The sequence below is a fragment of the Apiospora hydei genome, assembly GCF_038363865.1.
Source record: "Apiospora hydei strain CBS 114990 chromosome Unknown utg000010l_segment0_segment0, whole genome shotgun sequence".
Classification (NCBI taxonomy): domain Eukaryota; kingdom Fungi; phylum Ascomycota; class Sordariomycetes; order Amphisphaeriales; family Apiosporaceae; genus Apiospora; species Apiospora hydei.
The window spans coordinates 100,593-123,797 of NW_027117369.1; the positions used below are offsets into that span (position 1 = coordinate 100,593).

General features: G+C 54.4%; 6 protein-coding genes across 6 annotated transcripts; 3 read left to right on the forward strand and 3 right to left on the reverse strand.

Moving 5' to 3' along the window:
• Positions 1-2,312: 2,312 nt before the first annotated feature.
• Positions 2,313-3,134, reverse strand: PG997_014179 (uncharacterized protein; the record flags this gene model as incomplete). Its single annotated transcript, XM_066818493.1, has 2 exons — positions 2,313-2,646; positions 2,740-3,134. 2 exons carry the CDS (start codon positions 3,132-3,134, stop codon positions 2,313-2,315), a joined length of 729 nt encoding a protein of 242 aa, XP_066660681.1.
• A 2,907-nt stretch (positions 3,135-6,041) lies between these two features.
• On the forward strand, positions 6,042-7,726 carry PG997_014180 (family 30 glycoside hydrolase; the record flags this gene model as incomplete). Its single annotated transcript, XM_066818494.1, has 4 exons — positions 6,042-6,668; positions 6,734-6,983; positions 7,060-7,127; positions 7,178-7,726. The coding sequence occupies 4 exons, from the start codon at positions 6,042-6,044 to the stop codon at positions 7,724-7,726; spliced, it is 1,494 nt and encodes a 497-aa protein (XP_066660682.1).
• Positions 7,727-8,355: 629 nt separating this feature from the next.
• Positions 8,356-9,656, reverse strand: PG997_014181 (uncharacterized protein; the record flags this gene model as incomplete). The annotated part of the gene is made up of 2 exons (XM_066818495.1): positions 8,356-8,936; positions 8,996-9,656. The coding sequence occupies 2 exons, from the start codon at positions 9,654-9,656 to the stop codon at positions 8,356-8,358; spliced, it is 1,242 nt and encodes a 413-aa protein (XP_066660683.1).
• A 1,743-nt stretch (positions 9,657-11,399) lies between these two features.
• On the reverse strand, positions 11,400-12,209 carry PG997_014182 (ubiquitin-conjugating enzyme; the record flags this gene model as incomplete). The annotated part of the gene is made up of 1 exon (XM_066818496.1): positions 11,400-12,209. The coding sequence occupies one exon, from the start codon at positions 12,207-12,209 to the stop codon at positions 11,400-11,402; it is 810 nt and encodes a 269-aa protein (XP_066660684.1).
• A 1,330-nt stretch (positions 12,210-13,539) lies between these two features.
• PG997_014183 (SAM complex subunit SAM50) lies at positions 13,540-15,285 on the forward strand (the record flags this gene model as incomplete). Its single annotated transcript, XM_066818497.1, has 3 exons — positions 13,540-13,572; positions 13,665-13,763; positions 13,846-15,285. The coding sequence occupies 3 exons, from the start codon at positions 13,540-13,542 to the stop codon at positions 15,283-15,285; spliced, it is 1,572 nt and encodes a 523-aa protein (XP_066660685.1).
• A 5,202-nt stretch (positions 15,286-20,487) lies between these two features.
• Positions 20,488-22,579, forward strand: PG997_014184 (MFS transporter; the record flags this gene model as incomplete). The annotated part of the gene is made up of 2 exons (XM_066818498.1): positions 20,488-20,728; positions 20,976-22,579. 2 exons carry the CDS (start codon positions 20,488-20,490, stop codon positions 22,577-22,579), a joined length of 1,845 nt encoding a protein of 614 aa, XP_066660686.1.
• Positions 22,580-23,205: the final 626 nt, after the last annotated feature.

The window sequence follows — 23,205 nt, forward strand, 5'->3', positions numbered from 1 at the left end:
GCATGTGATACCACCACAGATCAATACTAGGATAAGGATCTACGGTATAGATTAGCAACGTAAACATGCTCTTATCTGATATAGGGTGCTGGTGATTGCAGCGGTTGTACGCTTTTTGCTTCGTTTTGTATGGTTCCTGGTAAATATCCGATCAGCAAATAGGAATCCGTTCTCTCTGTTGATATCACCCTCGACTCTACATGCGTTTCTAGCAAAGAGGTCGACGATAGATGCAAATACATCTCGCATATTCTTTGGAAAGTAAAAATGCATAATGCGTCGTGAATGCAGGGGCAAACTGCTCCAATATCCACCGGAGAAGATGCTTTCACCGTGATCAACGCATTACACATACCGAGCTGTAAGCATTATCTAGGACGTCCAGCATGACCACGCCACTAACATGCAACCCGAGTCCATCTTAGGAAGGGCTCTTGGGCCTAAGAGTGGGAAGCGATGCCTGTTGTGGATGGCATGGGGGCGCTGAAAAGCGTGTTGGGATTTTTATGATCCTTCTCCTCCTATCAGTCAGTTTCACCTCGAGATAGGGGATCTCGGTGACCAGGAGATTAACATCATGTTATGATCTCGGCTCAGGGCAGAGGGGGAGGGCAACCCACTAGGTCCGTCCCCTGTGGCTACTCGATCACCCCGTCATGTCCTCTTCCGAAACGCCCTCCACAAGAGACAGAAGCAACGGCACCAACACGAAGGGTTTCTTTTCGTTGTCCTTTCAAACTTAATAACACAGCTCACAGCTACCAAACCGGGCACTATCTTGTCAAGTGAAAGGTGCCGGCTCATCTTTGGTATGGCATGGTATGGAAGATGGTATCCTGGGAGGGTGAAATGATGTGATGCGAAATCCAGTGAGCCCCCACGGCCTGAGACCCCATTAAGAGATGGATATTGCTCACCAGCCTGGTTGAGCATGCAAACAAAACATCTCCTGGGCCATGAGCCACAGCGAGGGTCAGCTCAGCGGCCGAGCCAGGAGGGATTTCCCGTGCCGCAGCAAGGAAACCTCTTCCAAACGGCCCGCAAGCTGGGAGTCCAGCATTTTCGCGTAAGACGAGCAAGAGATTGTTTACTGCAAACAAACCCAAGACTGCAACAGGCTGGCCTTCCCAGTAAGTAAGCGTCTGCCAAGGTTCGGAATCACGAAAAGCGGTTGTCCCTTTCCCTGACCCCAGATGCGATGTTGTCACAATGCCAGGAGGCAAACAGACTACTATATATGGACGGTATACCTGAACGAGTATTTCCAAGCTATCTGAATATTCAACCATAGTCAGACACTCACAGCTGGACTGTTTTCAGAAGTTGCAGGATGGGGTTCGCATATGTTCAATCCAGGTTTGTTGCAATCCCAGTACGAGCTCCAGCGCTGCAAGCTGCGAATACATAAGAGCAAGTATCTAGACCAGGAAACTTTAGATATTGCTCAAGTGAGTTGACACCTGCGATTCCTCGTCGCAGAACTGAATACGGCTACCACCTGGGAGATCATCTCAGGCGGTTTTGATGTCTCACTCGAAGCGCTTCAGCCCCAAGCCCCCGATTGGGGACGCCACCACGGCCGCCACTCTGCCCCACCATATGAAATTAACCATTCATATTGTAAAATACGAGCCAAAATTCTATCCACCATCGACCAGGACTTTGACCAAGGCCCATTAGTATAGTGGCAGTATACGTGCTTTGGGTTTGTTCTTAAATGCACGTGACCCGGATTCGAATTCCGGATGGGCCCTTTCTTTTTATCTTTTTTTTCTTTTATTATTGGATGCTGGATAATTGGAGCTAGAATTGTTTTCTGTTTCCCTGTTGGATGTTTTCATCTTTTGGTCAAGCTCCCAAACCGGTTTCCTCATCTTGGGTGGTGTGGAGGGGATGGATGCCCGGCGGCTCCAACTGCGGCTCCCTGGGGCTGCCCCACCACCAGCAAGGAATGTCCCGGCGTGAACCGCAATCAGCAACTCCTCACAGGTGTCTATCAGTTACGTGCTTGAAGAAAAGAAGCTTGCTAGGAGCAGGACCGTGTTGTGATGAGCAGGATCTCTTTTGGCATGCTATGTCACCAAGTGGATTGAATGAGCAGACAACTGCGGCGATCCTTTTGTTTCCTTGGATGCAAAGCTCTGAAAACCCAGCGTCCTGTCATGTCGCACAAAGCAATGCAACTCCATGAACCTTTCCCGCAACGATCGTGCCAAACACCAAATCAAGTATCCACAGCTCGCATAGTCTTCGGCCAAAGACACCAAGCATGTATCGTTGTCCAATTCTGTCCGTCCAATCTCCCCGCGAATTCACTTTGTAGACTCAACGCCATCACCCACAATCCCCTGCCAGCCACGCGTGAGCTCCGAGGGAACCCAGTCATCCGCTCTCTCGGTGTCACCAACATCCTCTTCCGCATCTTTGTTTGAGTCCACATCCATAGCGTCAAAATCGTCTGCGCAGCACTCTTCCTCGTTCTGGTTATGTCTCTTCTCCTTTGGAAAGAACAGGTGAAGCTTGTCGGCGAAGACCTTCTGCACGGCGTACTCGGCAGCGGTTCTAGAGCTGGGACCAGGAGTGGTGGCGGCACTGAAACGAAAAAGAAAACAGGTGTTAGTCTTCTGCTGCGTAGCTTGCTCGTCGCTGCTTACTTCAGTCTGATTCTAGGGGAAACCGCCATCCCAACACTCCTGGCGAAGGGACAAAATGAAAGAGAGGAGGCACAGTGATACGTACTACTTGAAGCGAATCTCATCGGCAATGGCGTCAGCGACGTCGGCCTGCGCGCGGCGGCCCAGCTCGGCCCAGGCGGTGTCGGGCAGGCTATCCCGGGCCATCTTGCCGGCGCGGCTGCGCTTGACGCGAGTCCGCTCCCGGTCCTTGGAGGCCGGGTCCATGTTGGCGTAGTCCTCGCGGCGCTTGATGTTGACGGCCGTGGTGGAGAGCTGCTTGCCCGAGGGCCTCATGTTGGTGTTGGTGGTGTTGGTGTGGGCATTATCGTGGTCATGGTGCTGCTGCTTTTCGGTATCAACCTGATGGCTGTGGATGTCGAGGCTAGCGATGGCGGCACGGAGGGCTTTGCGCACGCCTTTTCCCTTGTGTTTGGTCTTGGAGCCTTTGGAGGAGGCCATGTTGGCGACTCTCAGGGGTGTCGATCGATAAGTGCGACGTTGGCTCGGCAGTTTGTATGTTGGTTGGCTGGGTTGGGGGATTTTGCTTCAAAGGAGAAGCTCAGGCCTGTAAAAGCCAGTATGCATCGCCGAGCATTGAGCAGAGATTCTGTACCGCCGACCCCTTTTTACAAGCGAACCTTCCCAAGAACGAAACGGAGTCGCCGAGTCTCGTATGGGAGGATAATCTCCTGTGGGAGGAAGAGTTTGGGTTGTCCAGCACACAGTTGATGGGAAGGGTATGACGTACGTGGGATATCAGGGCCGGAAGCCAGTTGGGACATGTCATGATTGTAAGGGCATACAAGGTGGCATCTCTTGGTAAATAACTGCTATAATATGCCATTTACACGCAGCTGGTAGACGGGCATTTCTCTTTAAGGGATCATCTTTATTGAATTCCTCTATATAGAAATCAACCAGCCTGACAAGGAAACGTTTGTGCCTCTTCGTAAGGACGTCGTCGTGGTGGAAGGACTACAGATGGCCATTCACGTTGTACGGGGACACATAGACTACTGTATATGAGGTGATCAGACTACTCCAAAGAGCACCAACCCCTTTCGACTTTTCGAGAAGTTCTCGCGGTTAAGTCTGCCTCAATTGTGCTCCTGCAAACCGCATTTGGTCTTCAAAGCCTGAGCGAACATAAAGGAGCAAAAGTTTGCTATCGTGGGTTCCTCCTTCCCTGCAGACCTCCATAGTTTGCCATCATGCATGAAAAATGGAAGCCGGTTATGAACACGACCTTCAAAGCCGATAATAACTACTTGTACATGGCTTTGTTGTATTTCAAGCTGTAAGGAAGCTTTCCAGCTTTGGAGTTCATGTACATACATACACATACATGCGGTATTTACACTTCAGCATCAAGACGGCTCTATCCTACCTGATCTTCCGGCATCTAAATCTCATTGACCTCCAGGCCCATAAAGTACCATGTATCGATTCTGCATATGACAGCAGGCCTGATCAGCCCGTCCTCGTCATGGCATCCACAACAAAGCAGGCCAAGAAGCTGAGTCCAAGCCGGGTTCTCCGTGTTCCCGTTTTCTGAATAAACCACCATACGTGCCATCACAGGAACCCAAACCGCATACATGGGTTTGCCTCTGGAAACCTCCACCATGTGGGTTGCCCTCGACGTACGGTCAAACAAAACCAGCCCCCGTAAGGAGTGTCTTCGTCGTACAGCACGTTGGCCTCATGAACCGGACGCTGAACCACATCCCGGGCATGTTGTTACTAAACGGGTGCCGCCAAAAAGATGGACTTTTAGGGGGCTATGCTGTATAATGAAAGACTTAGTCCTGTTTCCCCTGAACGGTTCCCCCGGAGAAGCAGGAAGCGGTCTTCTCGATTTGACGATCGAGAGTTTTGTTTGATGATAGAACACTTGCGATTCGTAAGGCTTCGCTTACCTTCCTCTCCAAAATGGACAAGAGGCTGGACCGTGGAGTAGCTGTAGTCAATAACTACATAGAAAGGATGTACGGTATCGTTTGCTTCTTGCCTAGCAAGCTTCTGTGTATACCTCCGTAGGCCCAGCTGATAGGTGTTTTCATGGCTGCAACTCATGTAGTCGAAACCAAACAGATCGTGTATGGCCTCTCGCCCAGATGCTCACAAGCAAGGGCAACGTTTAGTACTAGCGAATCAGGTGGCTATTCTGCCGAAGCCGAGAAACGACGACCAGTATGACTTATCTAAGCGACTCGCCATCGGAAGGTCGTAGCATCGACGGAACGTGTCTCAGCCCGGACCCAACCATGAGCCTTATAGCTTTGGCGATTTGAGTCAACCGATCGTGACGTCGGCCCAGGCCTCGATCCGAAACCTCAGCCAACGAAAGAGCTGTAAGTCGCTTGATGTTGTGCTCCAAGACACATGCAGGCATATGCGATGTCATTATGCCCATGAGAAAGAGATATGCTCGCATTTGTGCGGCGAAAGAAAAACCTCGGCTTGCTCGGCTTCTTGTCGGCGACGCTGCCATGGTTTCATATAGAACACGAACGGAAGAGTCGCAAGCACGATGATCGTACATGTAGTAATAGCAAGAATATCAGTGTGTTGTGGCATATTCGCAAGAGATTGCGCTCTCTAAATAACATTGAGTGGTGTGGCTGTCATGCACGTCGAGAAGAAGCAAAAGACAAAAAGAAACGACGCCAGGCTAGGATCGCAGAGATGCATGCCTTTGTCTCAGCTAACTGCCTAGCTGGGGTTGGTGGTGATTTGAGGTTGCTATTATTAAACGGGATCGCCCTATGTGGCCTGTCGCTTCTAGCCGCATCCTCGATCGGGCGGACGCCTCTGCCGATCTCTAGCGGGCGTTTTGACATCATGGGCGCGGGTTGGGGGCCGCACCTTTTGTCAGGTTCTTCATCATCATCATCACCATCATCTTCTTCTCCATTGCGCTTCATCGGCATATATGCTCTGCCTAATTGACGTCTGTATGCTTACCGACGAGGAAACAAGAGAAAAAAAACACGATAGCTCAAGAGTCAATGTGAATCTGGAATCTGGTGTTCCTGGATTGTCAGTCGCCTCCCCAGTCGAGCTTACTGTCGCCCCAAGCCCAATCGAGAGACGCGGGCCACGGGCGGAGATTAGAAGCCAGGATGAAGGGGGTTCGTCGATCCATCAGCCTAGGTCTTACTACAGCGCCCTAGCCTCGATTCGCTTTTCAGCTCCTCCTGGGCCTCTGTACCTGCATCGTGTCTAGCGATGTCCCTTGTTTATATAGCGTCTGCTTCCCGTCGCCATGGAGTCCGGCATGTTTTTAGCAGCAAGTCCTGAAAACACAGCTTGTCAATCCAAGCCTCTCTTCAGCAGCCTTACCTTGCTGCCACTAATACCAAGATGCGCTCCTCCGCCCTAGCCCTCTGGGCCCTCAACGCAGCCAGCATCGCGGCCGCGCCCAGCAACAGCTGCCGATCTCATTCCATAGACTCCCGCCAGCATCAGTACGGCACCGGCGCCAAGGCCTTCGCCTCCTCCTCGGATGGGAAATACAAGCTAAGCGCCGTCGACGCCCCCGTGAAAGGCGCCGGGTCCCCGCCCAGCGGCGCCTCGCAGTGGAAGCTCAGCATCGACGACACCCCCGCGGGCCACCGCCAGCAAATCACCGGCTTCGGCGCCGCCGTGACGGACGCGACCGTGTCCGTCATCAACTCCTTACCCGCGCACCAGCGCGCCAAGCTGCTGCGGGAGCTCATGACGTCCGAGGGCGCCGACTTCGGGCTGCTACGGCACACCATCGGCGCCTCGGACCTGTCGGCGCTCCCGGCCTACACGTACGACGATACGGAGGGCAATGTCGAGGATAAGGACCTTGCCAAGTTCGGGCTCGGGGACCGCGGGAACGCGATGGCGGAGATGCTGGCGGAGATGAAGAGGCTGAAGCCGGAGCTGACCATCTTGGGATCGCCCTGGGCGCCGCCGGCGTGGATGCAGCTGGACCGCAAGTTGATGGGCGGGACCGAGAAGGTAAGCAAATCCTCGTTACCAAAACTCTGGGCTTCCCCCAAGAATCATCGCTAACAAGCCTCCAGAACAACCTGGACCACGCCTACGTCGACCAGTACGCCCAGTACTTCGTCAAGTACCTGCAAGCCTACGCCGCGAAAGGCGCCCCCGTCGACGCCATCACGCTCCAGAACGAGCCGCTCAACTCGCAGTCGGGGATGCCGACCATGTACGTCTACGCCGACGAGTCGGGCAAGCTGATCCGCGACAACGTCGGGCCCGCCCTCAAGAAGGCCGGACTCAAGACCAGCATCTGGGCTTATGACCACAACACCGGTACGTCTTCTTGATGTTTTACTGCTCACCTCCGACTACACATTAAGTGGCCCTGCTGACTCTGTTTTCAATCCAGATCAACCATCCTACCCCCAAACAGTCCTGGACACCGCCAAGGACTACGTCGACACCGTCGCCTGGCACGTACGTAACTCCCCACCATCCATTCCTTCCTTCACCACTAACACCCCCAGTGCTACGCCACCAACAACCAATGGTCCGTCCTCACCGACTTCCACACCAAGAACCCCCAGTCCTCCCAATACATGACCGAATGCTGGACCTCCTCCAAATCCACCCCCTGGCACCAAGCCAGCAGCTTCACCGTCGGCCCCCTGCAAAACTGGGCCAAGGGCTCTCTCGCCTGGACCCTCGGCACCGACACCAACGACGGCCCCTACCTGGGCGGCTGCGACACCTGCCGCGGCCTCGTCGTCGTCGACACCACGTCCCCCCAGAACGTCACATACAGCTTCACCGTCGACTACTACATGCTGGCCCAGTACTCCAAGTACATCCCCCGCGGCGCCACCGTCCTCGCAGGAACCGGCAGCTACACCTACAGCGATAGCGGCACCGGCATCCAGTCCGTCGCCACCGCCAACCCGGACGGCACCCGCACCGTCGTCGTCGAGAACACCTTTGGCAACGACGTCTACGTGACCCTCAACACCACCACCAAGGGCGAGCAGTGGACCGGGAAGATCCTCGCCAACAGCGTCGTCACCTGGATCTTGCCGTAAGCCAGCCTCCTCCTCATTCTTTCACTTCTAGTCTGTACATAGTTTTTTAAATGTATTTCTTTCTACATAGCCCCTTCGATGCTCCTCACGAAGTGAAGACCGGAAAAACTTTGCCCCTCGTGGAGTCAGGATCGCCTCGTCGTCCCATCATCTCTGCTTACTTGCTGCGGCCATGCTTCTTGGGTTCCTCTAGTAGCACCCAAAGCATGATTCAGATATGATCTGCATCTAGAACATGCTCATGTTTGTATACTTGCATCATAACTAGAATGGATCATCACTACACGTCTCCCATGGTGGCAACACTGCCAGGCCAGATCTAGTGCAGCCGATGCTTGGGTCACAGTACAAAATACACATATCACGAACCGACGAAGACCAGCAGATCAGATTCATTGCTCTCATTCGTCTCAGATTGACTCATGTAGGCAGCCTCCAGGATGCTCTAACTACCATCTATCATCTTCTCATGTCAGTCTGCGACAAGCAGCAAAGACAGATAAGACAGTCCGTCAATCATATGAGTCTGTCTCTCTATATCAACAAGGGCATGCTCCGAAACACACACAGAAAAACGCAAGTACACCCAGCATCCGATCTCAATCTTCTTCATCAACAACAGCCACAGTCTAGGAGCCACTGTTCTTGTTGCTGGAGGCAGCGCTCTTCGGGGAGGTGCTTCGGGAGCGCTCCAGCAGCTCGCCAGTTCCACTGATGGTATCGGTGACTCTGGTGCGTCTGGCAGGAGCATCCTCCTCCGCGTCGTCATCAGCGTGGTCGTCAATGTGCGAATTGACGCCAGAGGCAGCCGACTGCTTCTTCAGATGCTCGATGTGAGCCTCCTTGAGGGGATCCGCCATACCCTTAACAGCGGCCTTAGTGTTCTCTTTGAACTTGAGGTTGCATCCGCTGTGAGATGCATGAGGGGCATAGTTCTTTCCCTCCCAATGCTGCAAGACAACGCCTTCAATGCGGCTTACAAGGCTAGCGATGCTTTCCTTGTACTGGGCGGCCTTCGGGACCGGGAAAAGGCCAGCCGAGAGCAACTGACTGACAGCAGATCCAAACATCATCGTCTCACACTTGTCTGCATCGACGCCTGTCTTGCAGAACTTGACGTCACCGGTGTGGGCACTAACGGTCTCCAATGCAGCTTCGATAGCAGCCAGGATCTTCTCGATCGTCTCGGTTCGGATGGCAGTGATCTCATCTGTAAAGAAGCCTCAAGAGTCAGTGACAAGTTTACAAGAATCAATGTTAGATACGTACCGAGAATACCGGCAGGCAGAACCAAATCCTCAAGTTTGGTGCCAGCTGCATTCACCAGGTCGCCGTCGTCGTCAACCTTCGCAGTCATGGTGAGGCTCTTGACCATGTTCCGCAGGAGCTTGGCATCTCCGAGCTCCCACGCGATGAAAGCCGCCTTGTGATTGACGGCAGCGGAGGAATCGTCCTTGTGAAGCTGTGCGAAAGGACGGAGCCAGTGAGAGGCCCAGGGCATGATCAGTCCAGTGCTCTGGAACTTTGAGGTCAAGTTGGTTACAGCACACAGACCCTCCAAGTTGACCTCGGCAGGAACCTTCGCGAAGTCGAAATGGGCAATTCGAAGGAGCGTCTCCAGAGCGCTCAGCTCAACCTCACCAATGTCCAAGTCGACAATGCCATCAGTGACAGAATTCTTGCCATCCTTGCCAAAGATGATGGCGCGAAGAACATCGGAGGCAGTAGCAAGGTTCATGCCAGAAACCTTGTACTCGACGGCTCCAAAGGAACCCTTGACGTTGAGAGTAACGTCGGCAGCATCGTGGAAAACAATGACTGTGTCCTTGGTGACAACGGGGGTGTTGTCGGTAGCCTCGGGCGACTCGGGCAGGGGAAGGGCCTCGGCCTCCTTGGGAGGTTGAGGGATGGTGTTGGTCTCGGTAGACATGATGACGATCAAGACTGTACAAGAATGCCAAGGCTGGTGGTGGATGTTCAAGCAATCTAAGAAAACAGTGGTGAGAAAATGTTGTTTGCAAAGACGCACTCTACCATGTGTGTGCGTTGTGTTTGCAAGTAGGATCGGCAAGATGAGGGCCAGGGAAAAATCGCAGAAGGTAAGACGGTGATTTGGATTGGGGAATTTGAGAGGAAGTGCGCGATTGAATGAGCCGACCTGTGTGTTTGTATCCGCGTGTGTTGCCTGGGAGTGGACGTGTGTTGGTGGTGTGGTGAGGGAATGTGGGAGGAGGGGCACACGAACTTGCAATCGCAAGCAGCAACAAGAAGGGTTGAGGGGAAAAATTAGAAATTTGTGAATGGGAAAAATCAAAACTTACCTGCTGTAGATGACTGGAACAGATCAGACGGTGACAGGAACCTGACCAAAAGTGCGTGTGCCGGTAGTGACTGAAGGAAGGCAGGTGGTGGTGAAGGAAGCGATTTGCAAGTTGGACCTTGGGGATGAAGGAACAACAGTGACAAGATGCGGGAAGACTGCGGGTCTGGCGTTTTTGTGAACAGAAAGAAAAGCAGAGGGTAAGACTGAGTTGCCAACAGAAAAGAAATCTCTTCCAGTGACAGATGCTTTCGACTTGAAGAAGTGAAAGGATGTTGTCAACACCGAAGGGAAACGAGGTTGGTGGGTGGGAAGTGGTTGAAGGAGAGATCACTTAACCCACGCACAAGATGTTGGTGGGGAAAAGAAAAGCTGCTACAAGGCACCAGGCACAGATTGACAAGGACCTAAGGCAGTGAAGAATAAATCAGTACCTGCTGGAATTGGGAAGTTGCAGAAGCGCGATTGTTCCATCGCGGGTGACTCAGGCTGCGGGCACTTATCAATGGAATAACCACCAAGGCAGCTGCAGGCTGGAAGGTGCCCCACGCGTAGGTCCAGAGCAGCACCTCAAAAATTCAGCAGGGCATCAAGATGCTGCTGTGTTGATTGATCTGATGTGCTGCTGGAACAGAAAATGCATACATACCTCTTGTGCTTCGGTGTCGATCGAAGCCGTTGGTTGGAAGCCCACTTCAGGAGAGGAAACCCAGTGATGTACAAGAAGAGGATGGAGTTTTGGGAAGACAGATTCCCTGCTGTATGGTCTCTTCCAGAACAGAGAAACCAGAGTAGAATGCAAGTGGTCAGACACGTGCTTGGTTGGTGAGCCTGGCCAATATAAGTCCTTCCGCCTCCAGATGTTGATCAAGATTGCTGCCAAGCCGAGCCAGATACACTCACAATGCTCCACTAGCTGCTGCCGCTGCTTCACATTCACTTCCATCAGTCAAGAGATATCGTGTACAAGTAAATCATGTATGGCAAAGGTCGCATATTAGAATCCAAATATTTTCAAGTAGGCTGTAACCTAAATCAACGCTCAATATTGATACAGGAAGAGTAGCTTGGTCATCATCACCTGCTTGTAGATGACCTGACTGCTGCTGTAAAATAAAACAAGGGAACGCTGCACTGAATACCTCCCTATGCTACCTATGTATGTGCTGATGTGTGGTGTGTGGAGGTGGCATTCTTGTGTGACAGATCCTGCTTCTCGTCTTCCCCTATCCCTGAGCCACCTAAATATGCCGTCTAATAGCTATTAACTCAGCATCACATGCTACTACTGCTTTCTTGCTTGCTGCTCCTTCATCTTCCAATATCTACGCGATCTCCAAGAGACACTTCCCTTCAGAGGGACCCAGACTGGTTCTCCCCTTCGGAGCCCAGCCACCGGGCCAGGGCAGTGTACACCAGGATCACCCCGATGCCTATTATCCACTTGTTGCGCAGCCAGCTCCGGCCGGCCGCGTCGCGCCGCTGCACCACAGCATCCACCACCGCCTGGGTCTGGCCACCGCTACCGGCTGCGATGCCCAGACCAGGGGGACCGCAGCTGGCGCCGGCAGCGTTGGCGGACTGGCCAGTTATGGAGTCGATCTTGTGCTCGGCCATCCAGGCCCAGTTCTCCTTATCAACCTCGGGCCACTCGGCGCGGAACTTGGCGCCGCCGTCGCCCGCCTTCACGTTGCCCTTTCCAGCTGCGTTCTTCTGGCTGCCTCCCGCCGTCGAGTTCCACCATCGCGACCGAGCTGCCAGGAACTTGCGCTCGCGCTCCGTGCTCGAGACGGAACCGGTAGTCATCTCTTCCGATGTCATGAATGACAGCAGCGCCACGAGGATCGTCGACACCTCCCAGGCCGGGTTGAAAGACTTGGGGTGGAAGTCGGAAATCGACAGGCACAGGCGCGTCGAGGGCTGGAAGCGGCCCGAGGGCGTGTGCATGCGGATGGCGGGCGGGGCGAAGGGGTAGTTGGAGGGGAAGATCAGCGTGCCCCAGTACTGGCCGCCGTAGTAAGGGGTCTCCTCGGGCCCCGTGATGATGTAGTGCCACTCGAGGATGTTGCTGTCGGACGGATGCGCCTCGATGTAGGGCGGCGGGTTCTGCGAGATGGACTTGTATTCCCGCGTCAGACGCTTGTGCGCTGCCTTGCTAGCCATGATGATGCCTGATTTCAAGGCGGTTTTGCGTGTTTCGGTTCGTCTTTGTGTCCGTAGAATGGGCGTGCTCGGTTTGGAGGATGCGACTTTGTTGGGGGTGGTGTCGGGTAGATAAAGATGCAAGTTGGCTCAACCTTTGGTGTTCAGGGACCAAGGGGGATCCCAGGAGGCGAGGACTAGGTCGGGTCTTGAACGAGAGAACGGCGAGGTGACGTCGGCAGTCTACAATTACGTTGTCCCATCCAAACTCTTTGTGGAGCAGGAAACTCTTTCGGACAATTGGATCGTGCAGCGGGTTTTGAATGAAGACTGGTCAAAGAAGAGAGAGAGAGTTTGAAGAAGGGCGAAGTGAAAAAAACGAGGCAGCGTTTTCTGTTGGTTGGTCTGATCTGGACACACTGCAGCAGGGCCAGTAAAGGATGGATGATGAATGGGTTAAGGTAATGACTGAGGCTGAGCCAGACTGCCAGATTGGTCTCAAAGGGTTGAGTGGTGGGTGGTGGTGATACGTCGGCGTTACCTCAGTAGGCCCCGTAGTTCTCAAAAGAGCCACTGGACGGTCCCCTGGGTGTTTGGCGTGGCACTAAGCACCGCCTAAACCCCGAACGAAAAAGATGACGGTGCTGCTGCAAGTTGCATGACCCATGACTTGCCTCTGGAAACAGACAGGGGACGCACGACTTGGCGCCGTCGGCGATGCTGGAGAAGCCTGTTCGGACTGTCTGACTGGCCGCAAAGGGCATAAATCTGGAGAAACGGTTTTGTTCCACCTGCTGCAAAAAGGGCCTGGGATGGAGATGATGGGCGATCTGATAAGCGCAGGGAACTGGAGTTGAGTCTCTGTCTCTGTTTGTCAACGCTGTCTGTCTTTGATACAATACCAGATCAGCTGTAGAAATAGGAATAATCGGATTATTTGTACGCAACTACCGGTACATCTCCGGTGTATACGCAATTACCGGACTACATCTCCGATTTAATATAACCAGCCGACGTATCGGAGTATGGTGTTTTGAACGCTGCCCTAGGAACCATAATCCCAGAGTCTTGTACTGAGCGCTGCATTGAGTTGCAGAATCACAAGCCACAGCCACATGCCACCGGCTTGTCCCGCCTGGCCCGCCAAGCACCTACAGCACCAGCCACACCCCACTCTAGCTTTTGTCAATTGGAAAGTTCCGACTGTAGCAAGTCAATTGATTGATTTGAGTGAGGCATTGACCCGAGAACCCGACGGAAGCTCGATATTCGTGCAATTGAGCTCAAGAGCCGCATCTCCAACTCACCGCGAGAGTTGATTCTGCCTCGGTAGCCCCGGCCGGCCCTCAAGATGGCGTCAAAAGCGTTTGCTGACAGCAGCGATGTAAGTATACCCGGTGCTGCCCCTCTCTGTGCAGTTTTGTCATGTCACTTAGACCAGTGCGCTGATGTCACATCTTCGATATTGTGTATTAGGCTTTCGAACGCACCCTCAAGAACGAGACAGCCTCTGTCGACCAGAAGCTAGCAGCAGAACGAGCCGAAGCCTACGCCGAGACTCGCAACCTCGACCTCGTATGTACCATTACCAATGGCCTTCGCTATATCCTCCTCAGCCCACCCTGAGCGCAATTGCTAAACCAGTTTTCGCTTACAGCTCTCCCAAAACGGCACACTCCCCGTCACCTTCTCCTCGATCGCCGTCCACGGCGCCAAGAACACCCGCAAGTCCTTCCTCGACCCTGTCTTCCAGCCCCTCGTCGACAGCCGCAACAATGATAAGTACACCCTGGCCGAGATGCTGGCCCAGATCAGCGATGCCGTCGGCAAGTTGCAGCGCTTCGACATCTTCCACGAGCAGATCCAGGTCCACCTCTCGCAGCCTTCGCAAGTCGACCCCTCGTCCACCCCGACCGACTTCGACGTCGCCCTCCGCGTGCGCGAGAAGTCCCGCATCTACCTCAAGACGGGCACCGACCTGGGCAACGCCGAGGGCTCGGCCTATGGCACCATGTTCTGGCGCAACGTCTTTGGAGGCGCCGAGACTCTGTCCCTAAACGCCTCGGCCGGCACCCGCACGAGATCCGCCTACACGGCCGAGCTCAGCGCGCCTGTCCTGAGCAACCCCGACTTGCGCCTCAGCTTCGAGGGTCTGGCGAGCAGTACCCAGAAGCCATGGGCCAGCCACGAGGAGGCCGTCAAGGGAGGCGCCGTGAAACTCAATTGGTTGGATCCCGCGGGCGACAAGCACCAGTTTGGCTATACCGGCGCCTGGCGACAGATCACGGGGCTGCACGAGAAGGCGTCTGCCTCGGTGCGGGGCGATGCTGGTGACTCGGTCAAGAGCTCGATACAATACCTCTTCCAGAGAGATCGCAGGGACAACCCAATGCTCCCGCAAGCCGGTTACTTGGTGAAAGCGGCCACGGAGTTGGCAGGCTGGGGCCATCTGCAAGGTGACGTCGGTTTCTCCAAGAGTGAGGTGGAATTCTCGGGCGCTGTGCCGGTTCCTGTCCCAGGTATCAGCAGGCCTTCCGGCGTGTCAATAGGGGCCGGCTTCAGGGCCGGCATGCTGTACCCGCTGCCGCTCGGCTACGGCCTCAATGGCGCGAAGCCCAGCAGACTGAATGATCGGTTTACTCTGGGTGGTCCTACCGATGTTCGAGGTTTCACGTTGGGCGGCCTTGGACCCCGCGACGGCGCGGATGCGCTTGGCGGAGATGTGTTTGCCGCCGGCAGCGTCAACATGCTGCTTCCCCTCCCGCGGTCCGGCGCCGACAGCCCGTTCCGACTGCAGCTCTTTGCGAACGGTGGGCGCTCGGTCGCCATGTCCAGTAAAGCGAGAAGAGGAAGCGAGAAGGAGGGAAAGAAGGAGGGCAGCCAGCAAGGCATGAGCAGCGGCGCTGTCTGGAACGGCATGACGTCGGCCACCAAGGAGCTCGCCAACGGCCTCCCGAGTCTTTCTGCCGGCTTTGGGCTGGTGTATGCGCACCCCGTAGCTCGGTTCGAGCTCAACTTTAGTTTGCCCCTGGTGGTAAGGAAGGGCGAGGAGTCGAGGAAGGGGCTTAGTGTTGGGGTTGGTATAAACTTCTTGTAGAAGTAGTGGAATGACTTCGAAGAAGGTTGACTGTCCTGCTTGACGAGGACACCCTTGTACATAACAATGAAAGAAAAACTCCTACTTTTGCACAACTGGATTTTACCATTGGTTACTCTGCCGATAATGTGTAAGTTTATGTGTAGAGTTTGGGTTGCTTTGGAACGGGTTGATCATCAAAAGCTTGAATGCATGACAGGTTCCAACCCATTCATCGCGACCCTTCTATTCTTAGTGTCGTAGGTCATTATGCTGACAGCAAGCCGCACACTGGCGATTATACGTATTTACATAAAGTGTACCTGGTTGGAATGGCAGGTAGAATTCGAAATATCACTTTCCTGTTGTCCCTTGACAAAATACTGCCTGCCAGCCGGACTCTCAAAGTTCACCTCCTTATCATGCCAACGTCTTCTAGGTCAAGGGCATACCCTCGTATTAGTGCGAAGTGCGCAGCCCCTTTTCCCTCCTTGAAGTAGGAGTCATAAACAGGTGTGGGCATGGTCAACATAGATCTTGATGGGTCAAATGTTGCTCAATGGACCTTCTCTTCCTAACTGCTTCATGATACTGGTTGGTCTGGATTGGTGGAAGGCTGTATGAAACATATCTTGGCCAGAGCCCATCTCGTAGAGCCGACCACATACTTACTTGCAGAGGTACATACTACGAGTGATGGCTACTTACTCTCACTGGCGCTGTGGACATATCCAGCGTCGAAGGGAAGTCCCATGGAAGCTCTTTGCGGAGATGCACGTGGGAGGAAAGGTATGGAAATGCCCTCTGCAATATCTTGCTGTCCAGGTGTGTTTCGCGAGCTGCATAGTACCCAGGGTGAAGAAGTTGAGGGGGTGTTGATGCTTACCTACCCACGATGCTGTCGGGCGGTGGACTCCTCTTTACCAGGTACTCTGCAGAATCCAGAATCCAGATGTACGTGGAAGAGCCGAACTTACGCATCCGGGTCAGTAGACGTTTCGGTATTAGCAGTGATCGCCGAGACCTCTATCCCACACGAGTGATATGGGGGACTCTTTTGGAGGCGGAGGGAACCCCCCGGAAATGCATGCACGAGTGGGTCGGCCGGGAGAATCACCTGGCATCGGATTCGTTTCGCTGTGGTCCAAAGTCAGAGTGTGCAGCAGGAGCGAGTAGTCTAGAGCCTTTGATCACCGTCAAAAGTTGCCTGGTACAGAGAGGGTGGTAAGAGTGCATGTGAGTGAGCATGGGAGAAACGGAGATGTTATCTCTTGCGCAATGGTTCGTCTCTCTGGCGTGAGAGCGTTCAGGCACATTTGCAGATGATGGATCATCTCCCTGCCTGCCTGCCGGTTGGGAGCTTGTTGGAAGAGAGGGAGGACGAGGACGAGGTAGACGGACGTGGAAGAAAGACCAGTGACAGAAAGGCAGCGCTAGCTAGATGCAGCTTATTTGAAATCCATCCCACCTCGGCGGTAACGGTTCGCGGGCGGTCTGGAACTCAAGGTTACCCCAATCATGCAACCCCCTACTATCATATGTGCTGCTACAGCATACTACTACTGCATGTGAGGGAGGGAAAGAAAGGAACGCCCCGTTGCGACACCGCACGCTGCAGGTTTGCTCGGCGGCTTGCTGCTTGCTGCTTGCTTCGATGCATCCATGCGGGCAGGACCAGACCAGACCAAACCAGGCCACAGGGTTGGTTGGGGTGGTGTGTCCGTCCGTCCGTTTATGTTGTCTGCCGGCGGCGTCGATCTACATGCGTGCAAGTGAGGGATTTCCTTCTCCATACAATCGAAAGTCTGTGTCTGTTCTTGTTGATAAGTATGTAAGTACTTATACTAATTATAAAATTTTTATATATCATTCCCCAGCTTGTGATGAGGAAAACAAGAAAAGAGGTCAGTGGGTTGAGAAAGTAGCCTCCACCAGATGAAAATAAATGGCGTAATAGTATATCCAAGTCTGTCCCATATCAGAAGAACTAGCGAGCACAGTAGCCCTTCACTGTGAGTTAGTGCTAAGGTCTGTGAGTCTGTTAGTGGCGGGCCCGCAGAGTTGAGAACCCCCACTAACACTAGCAGGTAGCAGTGGAAGTTGGAAGACTGAGAGCCAGAGAGAGAGCCAGAGAGAGGCAGGCTAAGCGACACCAACCGTCCGTCCCGACAACCGATACCCGACAGACGAGAAACGACCAACTCCGGACAGGCACGCCCCATGTTGACTGTTTTTTTTTACTGGCCTCGTTCCCAACTTGGCTGCCCCAATCAGATCAAGTGCTCGAGATATCTATCTGTCTATCGTATGATCATCGTCGTGTTTCGTCAAGGTGAAGGGCAAGACCATGCAATGCATGCTGACAAGCCGCCAGCCGTGCCGTGGTGTGGTGCATGGTGAAATGGGAGGAAGTATGCATATGCAGCAGGTATGCAGTGTAGCGAGGCGAGTTGCCGCCGAACGTGCGAGTGCGACACTAGGGAAGCATGACAATTTCCATGATCTTCCGGCAGGTTGGTATGTCAATAGAAAAGGAAGGGTCTTGCTTGCTTGCCGAGCTGCTTTTTTGGGATCGTGACTGGTTGAGCCGGGATTCGGGATAGGCCTGCGGGCACAGTGCAGACAGGCTTTGGTAGGTGTAAAGGCGGCGTCCAAAAACCGAGCGAGATGTTTTTCTGTTGTATGTGTCAGGTGGCTCTTGGATTGAGCCGCATTCCTCGTGCTCGACACTAGACACTAGGCACTAGACACTAGACCACCTGCCCTGCCCCGAACTCGAACGAGGCCCTCCGCCGTTCTCTTCTGGTTCTCGGAGAATCGAGGAGAAAACCAGGCTAGGCTAGGGTCGGGGGTGCACAGAACGCCCTCTGGTAGGTCGAGATGCCACGGACGCTCAAGAACCAGAGGAGGAAAACGAGGGCGGATGGATATCCAAGTGCTAGAGTGCGGCGGTGAGTGGACTGGCCTGTGGACTACTGGACGTTACTGGACGGGGATCGACCCCCCTGGAGATTACTCACAGCTTAGCTCGGCCGACTACTTACCAACGCTGGACTAACTGCTACCACTCCAACGCTCGTTTTGTCACTAACACATCCCGGGAATTGCAACATCTGACTGCGGATTGCAACACCTCTTGTAAGTCGTCCTGCCTGTCTCGAGGTTCAATACTCCGGGAACTAAAACTTTAGTCAACTTGAAACGGGACAGACAACCTACTGGTCGACACTGAACCCCGGAAATCTCGTGGCCCCCCCAGTGTCTCTGATCTGAAATAACTCCGAATGGGTTGCTGCTGGATGCTGGTGGGGGGGAACGAGGGAGGGAGCTGACACGGTGTGTTTCTTAAGCACCGAGACAAAGCAGCACCCACCACCCACCATCCAACACGAGACAACGAGACTTCCGGGCCGGGCATGAGGCCGAGGTAGCGAAGAGAGAGAGCACCTGCCATCTTCTGCAGCAGCCTGCATCGCTGATGAGGTCGGGGTTGAAGTGCCGGTCGGCCTGCTGCTTTTGTTACCATTGATTTCTCTTGACTAGAATGTGTGATTAACATGCCTTGGCGGACAGTGCAGTGCATGCTGCTGTAATAGATAGACAGGCTGTTGGTGTTAATGCCAGCCAGCAGCGCCTGGTCTGTCGGTCACTTGCTGAATGGGGGAAGAGCTAGACCTAGTCGCAGTCGCGCACTGTTGCATGTCCTCTTAAGCGCTGGCCTGCTGGCCTGCTGGCTGCTCGCCTTTTGGTTCATCCCTCCTCTTTCCTCAGTCTTCTTCTTCCGTCGTTGCAGTTGCATACCATTGTCGTGCATTAGCTCCCACGGTGGAGCCAGGCCGATAGTCCAGTCAGTCAATCCCAGTGCAGGCCAGACCGTCGGCAAACTCTGCGATCTCGGTGCACCTGGCTCGAGCTGGGGCCGCAGCGAGACCATCACGCGGCAAGCAAGGCTATCTGGGCACTGGGAGCGATAGTCCCATGCTTTCTACCCTGCCTCCCTGCCCCTCGTCGAGTGAGAGCAGCGATGGGACGGACCATCGTGGGTTGACACCTAGCGAGACAGTATGCGCACCCGGCGGCACTAACTGTAGTCGGATTTACGTCACGCTTTGCTTAACCCAATCCAGTCCGCCCTTTATCTCCGTCGCAGATCAAATCAAACTCGCTCAAACCATGGCCATGGCCATGGGGGGCATGGGTGTGCTATCAACAGACATGCGTACTGTACACCAGCCCGGCCTGTATCAGCGGCGGGCGACCTGACCAGGGAAGAGTAACGAGCAAAAAAGGGGAAGAAAAAAGGCTGCACTCTGGACCCAGAACACGACCAACCTACTTCCAGCCCGTTCCAAGTATCGTGCACACTCTGACCGATCTATATAATTGGCGCTTGCCCTACACCTCTGCAAAGCTTTTCTCTCTCTTTCCTTTTCTTCAGTGTAAGTGACGACTTGGGAAACATTTCTGTACTCGAAGCGAGAGAGAGAAAGCAAGAAACGAGAAAGACAAAAGAGCCAGAAGAGACGATCGTCTGTGTATTTGTTGTTGTATTGTTGTGTATGCAAGCAAGCGTGCATGCCTGTGTATTTTCGGTGATACAGACAGAGGACAGCAGCAGCAAAGACTAACGGCAGCTCACCATCTTCAACAACCACGCCACCTGCCTCATCTCGATCCCCGGTGTTCTATCGGCATCGAATCGTGCAGTGTTCCGTGGAAAGCAGCAGGAAAAGGACATAACAAGACAGACAGACGCCTGCACACGTTTTCTTTTTCATTCGTCGTCGGCTCGACTGTACATACTTATTGTTATATCTATTCACCTGTTCGCCTCACTCTAGTCAGTGCAGGTCATCGGCTCTTTTGCTGCATCACCTGAAAAAAGAAAAAAAACAGTCTTCGCTCCTCGAAGTTCTAACATTCTAGCCACTTCGCTCGTCCCCGTCCCCTCCATCTCGGGTTTTGACAAAAGAGCGAGCCAGGAATCCGAAAGAATTCCCCAATTGAGAAACCAACTTCCAATCAGGTGTTATTCTCGTTGCCATTCCACAGCGCTCCGGACCCCGTTCTTCGCGCTACGGCAGAACATCAAAAAAGAAACCCACACCCACGACAACGAGCAAGTTGAGTTGAGAAGAACGACAAGAAGGAAACAACCAGAAGACCAAGTCAAATCTCCAGGAAACAGAAAAACCATCAACAAGACCAACAAGAAAGACTTCCATGTCTTTAGCCCAACATCTCACAGCACTCGAAGGCATCGACCGAGAGGAGCCCCTCGACGTCCAGTCCCAAATTGCCGTGGAAGATGAAGACCTCGAGGAGTGCGGCAGCAAGGTAGGTGGCACCTGGCGCCGCGGCAGCTTCGACGCCTTTGCGCCCCCGGAGACCACCGCCCTGCTGGCCCTGGACCCAAATACCCCGCATGTCGCCGCCTACAACATCTCGACGGCCAGACGTATCGGTAAGTTTCCACAAGACACCACCTGCCCTACACCCCACCCCCTGTCCCTACACTGCATACATGAGAGATCGCATTGATGTAAAAATACACACGCGCGCGCCCTCGAAAGCTAGCAAGTGTCAGGTCGGATCATCATGGCAATGCACATTGCACCCACGCGACGCCATGATGGAACAAGACAGGTTCGACATTCCCCAAGAGAGAAAAGTCAAATGATGGCTAACACCCCCTGCGCGCACCCTTACAGCCCAAGTCATCTTCGCCATCGTCGCCTGCTGTTTCGCCTCGGGCATCGTCTTCGGCTTCGCCTCGCTCAAGCCCATCCTGATCGCCGAGGGCGTCTACGGCGAGCTATGCTACCCGACTGATGAGCAGGTTGGCGGCATTTCGACCAAGAGGAGCGCCGAGGAAGTTCCCTGCCCCGAGCAGGACCTGCGCCTCAACCTCTTCTTCATCGCCGCCTCCATCACCTGCAACATGTCGTCTCTCCTGGCCGGCGCCGTCCTCGACCGCTACGGCCGCCGCTGCTGCTACACCGCGTCCGCCGTCTTCATGGCTATCGGCTGCATCCTGATGGGCTACGCCTTCAAGATCCCCGAGTTCGACGGCTACCTGGTCGGCAACGTCTTCCTCGCCCTCGGCGGCACTTTTCTGTTTGTGCCCAGCTACCAGCTCGCGAACGCGTTCCCCAAGTACTCCGGTCTGATCGTCGCCGTCATCACGGGCGCCTTTGACGCCTCCGCCGCCATCTTCCTCTTCTACCGCCTCGCCTGGGAAGCGTCGGGCGGCTCCTTCGAGCCCTCGCAGTTCTTCTTCCTGTACCTCATCGTGCCCTTTGGCGTTCTGGTGGGCGAGTACACCCTTATGCCCGCGGGCCCCTACCACTCGACCCCGCAACTGGAGCAAAAGCTCGAAAAGTTCCAGGACCCCATGCGCGACGTCCACGAGTCGGACGAGGACATGAGCGACGGCGAGCTGTACCGCGTCCGCAGCCTGCGCGCGGACCGCCGGCGCGCCAAGGTCGACCGCATCGAGGATATCTTTGGCGACCGCGAGGAGCGCGAGGAGCGCGCGCAGCAGGTCGAGGAACGCCACGCCGCGAGCGGCATCTGGGGCGTCCTGCACGGCCTGCCCGCGCACCGGCAGATGCTGACGCCCTGGTTCGTCTTGATCCTGCTGCTCACGGTCCTCCAGATGCTGCGCATGAACTACTTCATCGCGACCATCCGCTCCCAGTACCGCTTCATGCTCGGCTCCGACGACGTCGCCGAGGAGATCAACCACTTCTTCGACATTGCGCTGCCCATCGGCGGCATCGCCGCCACGCCCTTCATCGGCCTACTGCTCAACAACATGAGCGTCGCCACCATGCTGCTCGTCCTCAGCGGCTACATCGCCGTCATCGGCGTCCTCAACTGCCTGCCCTTCGTCTGGGCCGGCTACGCGACCGTCATCTGTTTTGTGCTGTTCCGCCCGCTGTACTATTCGGCCGTGAGCGACTACGCCACCAAGGTGTTTGGGTTCGCCACGTTCGGCCGCATCTACGGCATGCTGACCTGTCTGTCGGGCGTCGTCAACTTCTCGCAGAGCGGCATCGACGCGCTCACCCATGGACCCTTACACGGCGACCCTACCCCAGTGAACATCTTCATGGGCGTGCTCGGCAGCATGATTGCCTTCGTGCTGGCGGCGTTCGTGTTCATTCGCAGCCGGCAGTACGAGGCTTCGCTCGTCGTGCCCGAAGAGGAGCCCAGTCGGTTCCCGGATCAGCGCCTCCCCCTGATCCGCGAGTTGACAGCGGAGTACGGAAGTATTCCCGGTCGGATGCCTGCTATCCCGCGCAGCGACTAAAGGGCTTCTCGGGGAAAGGGGAAGTTGCTTCCTCACAATGGACTCTACGGGAGTCAAGCATAGAGAAAAAAGAAAAAGAGACGAGAAAAAGATAGACCAGCGAACGAAAGACCTGATTTTCGAGGCGCTGGCAGGCATGGATGGTGTTATTGGCGTTTTTACTTTTACTTACGAGTATGATCTCATGACGGAAATGGTTTCTGTAAGGCGTTCATGGTGTTTTTAAACTGGAGGGGAACGACAGAGACTTTATGCTATGTCACGAACGACGAATTGCATGATGAGAATGATGCAAAAAGAGATAATAAATCAAAATAAAAACTGTCCAAACATCCAAAGAGTCATCAACTGCCTCTCATGAAATCGTGTGCTACTTGGTTGCTAAGCATTCCAATGTGCTTGAGGGGGGTTTCACTTGCACGCATGCACATGGGTAGCCCGAAGCGACTTACACTGGAATAGCTTCATGTCATTACCGGCGCGCGCCAACATTGAGGGCGTGGGGACGGACCGTTCCGCATGGCGTCCCCCTTCGTGGATGTCGGCCATTTCAAATGTATGCAGGCCGGGTGAGATGTCTCACTTCGTCCGGCGGTCTGACCTGACGAAACCTATCGGGGAAAAGG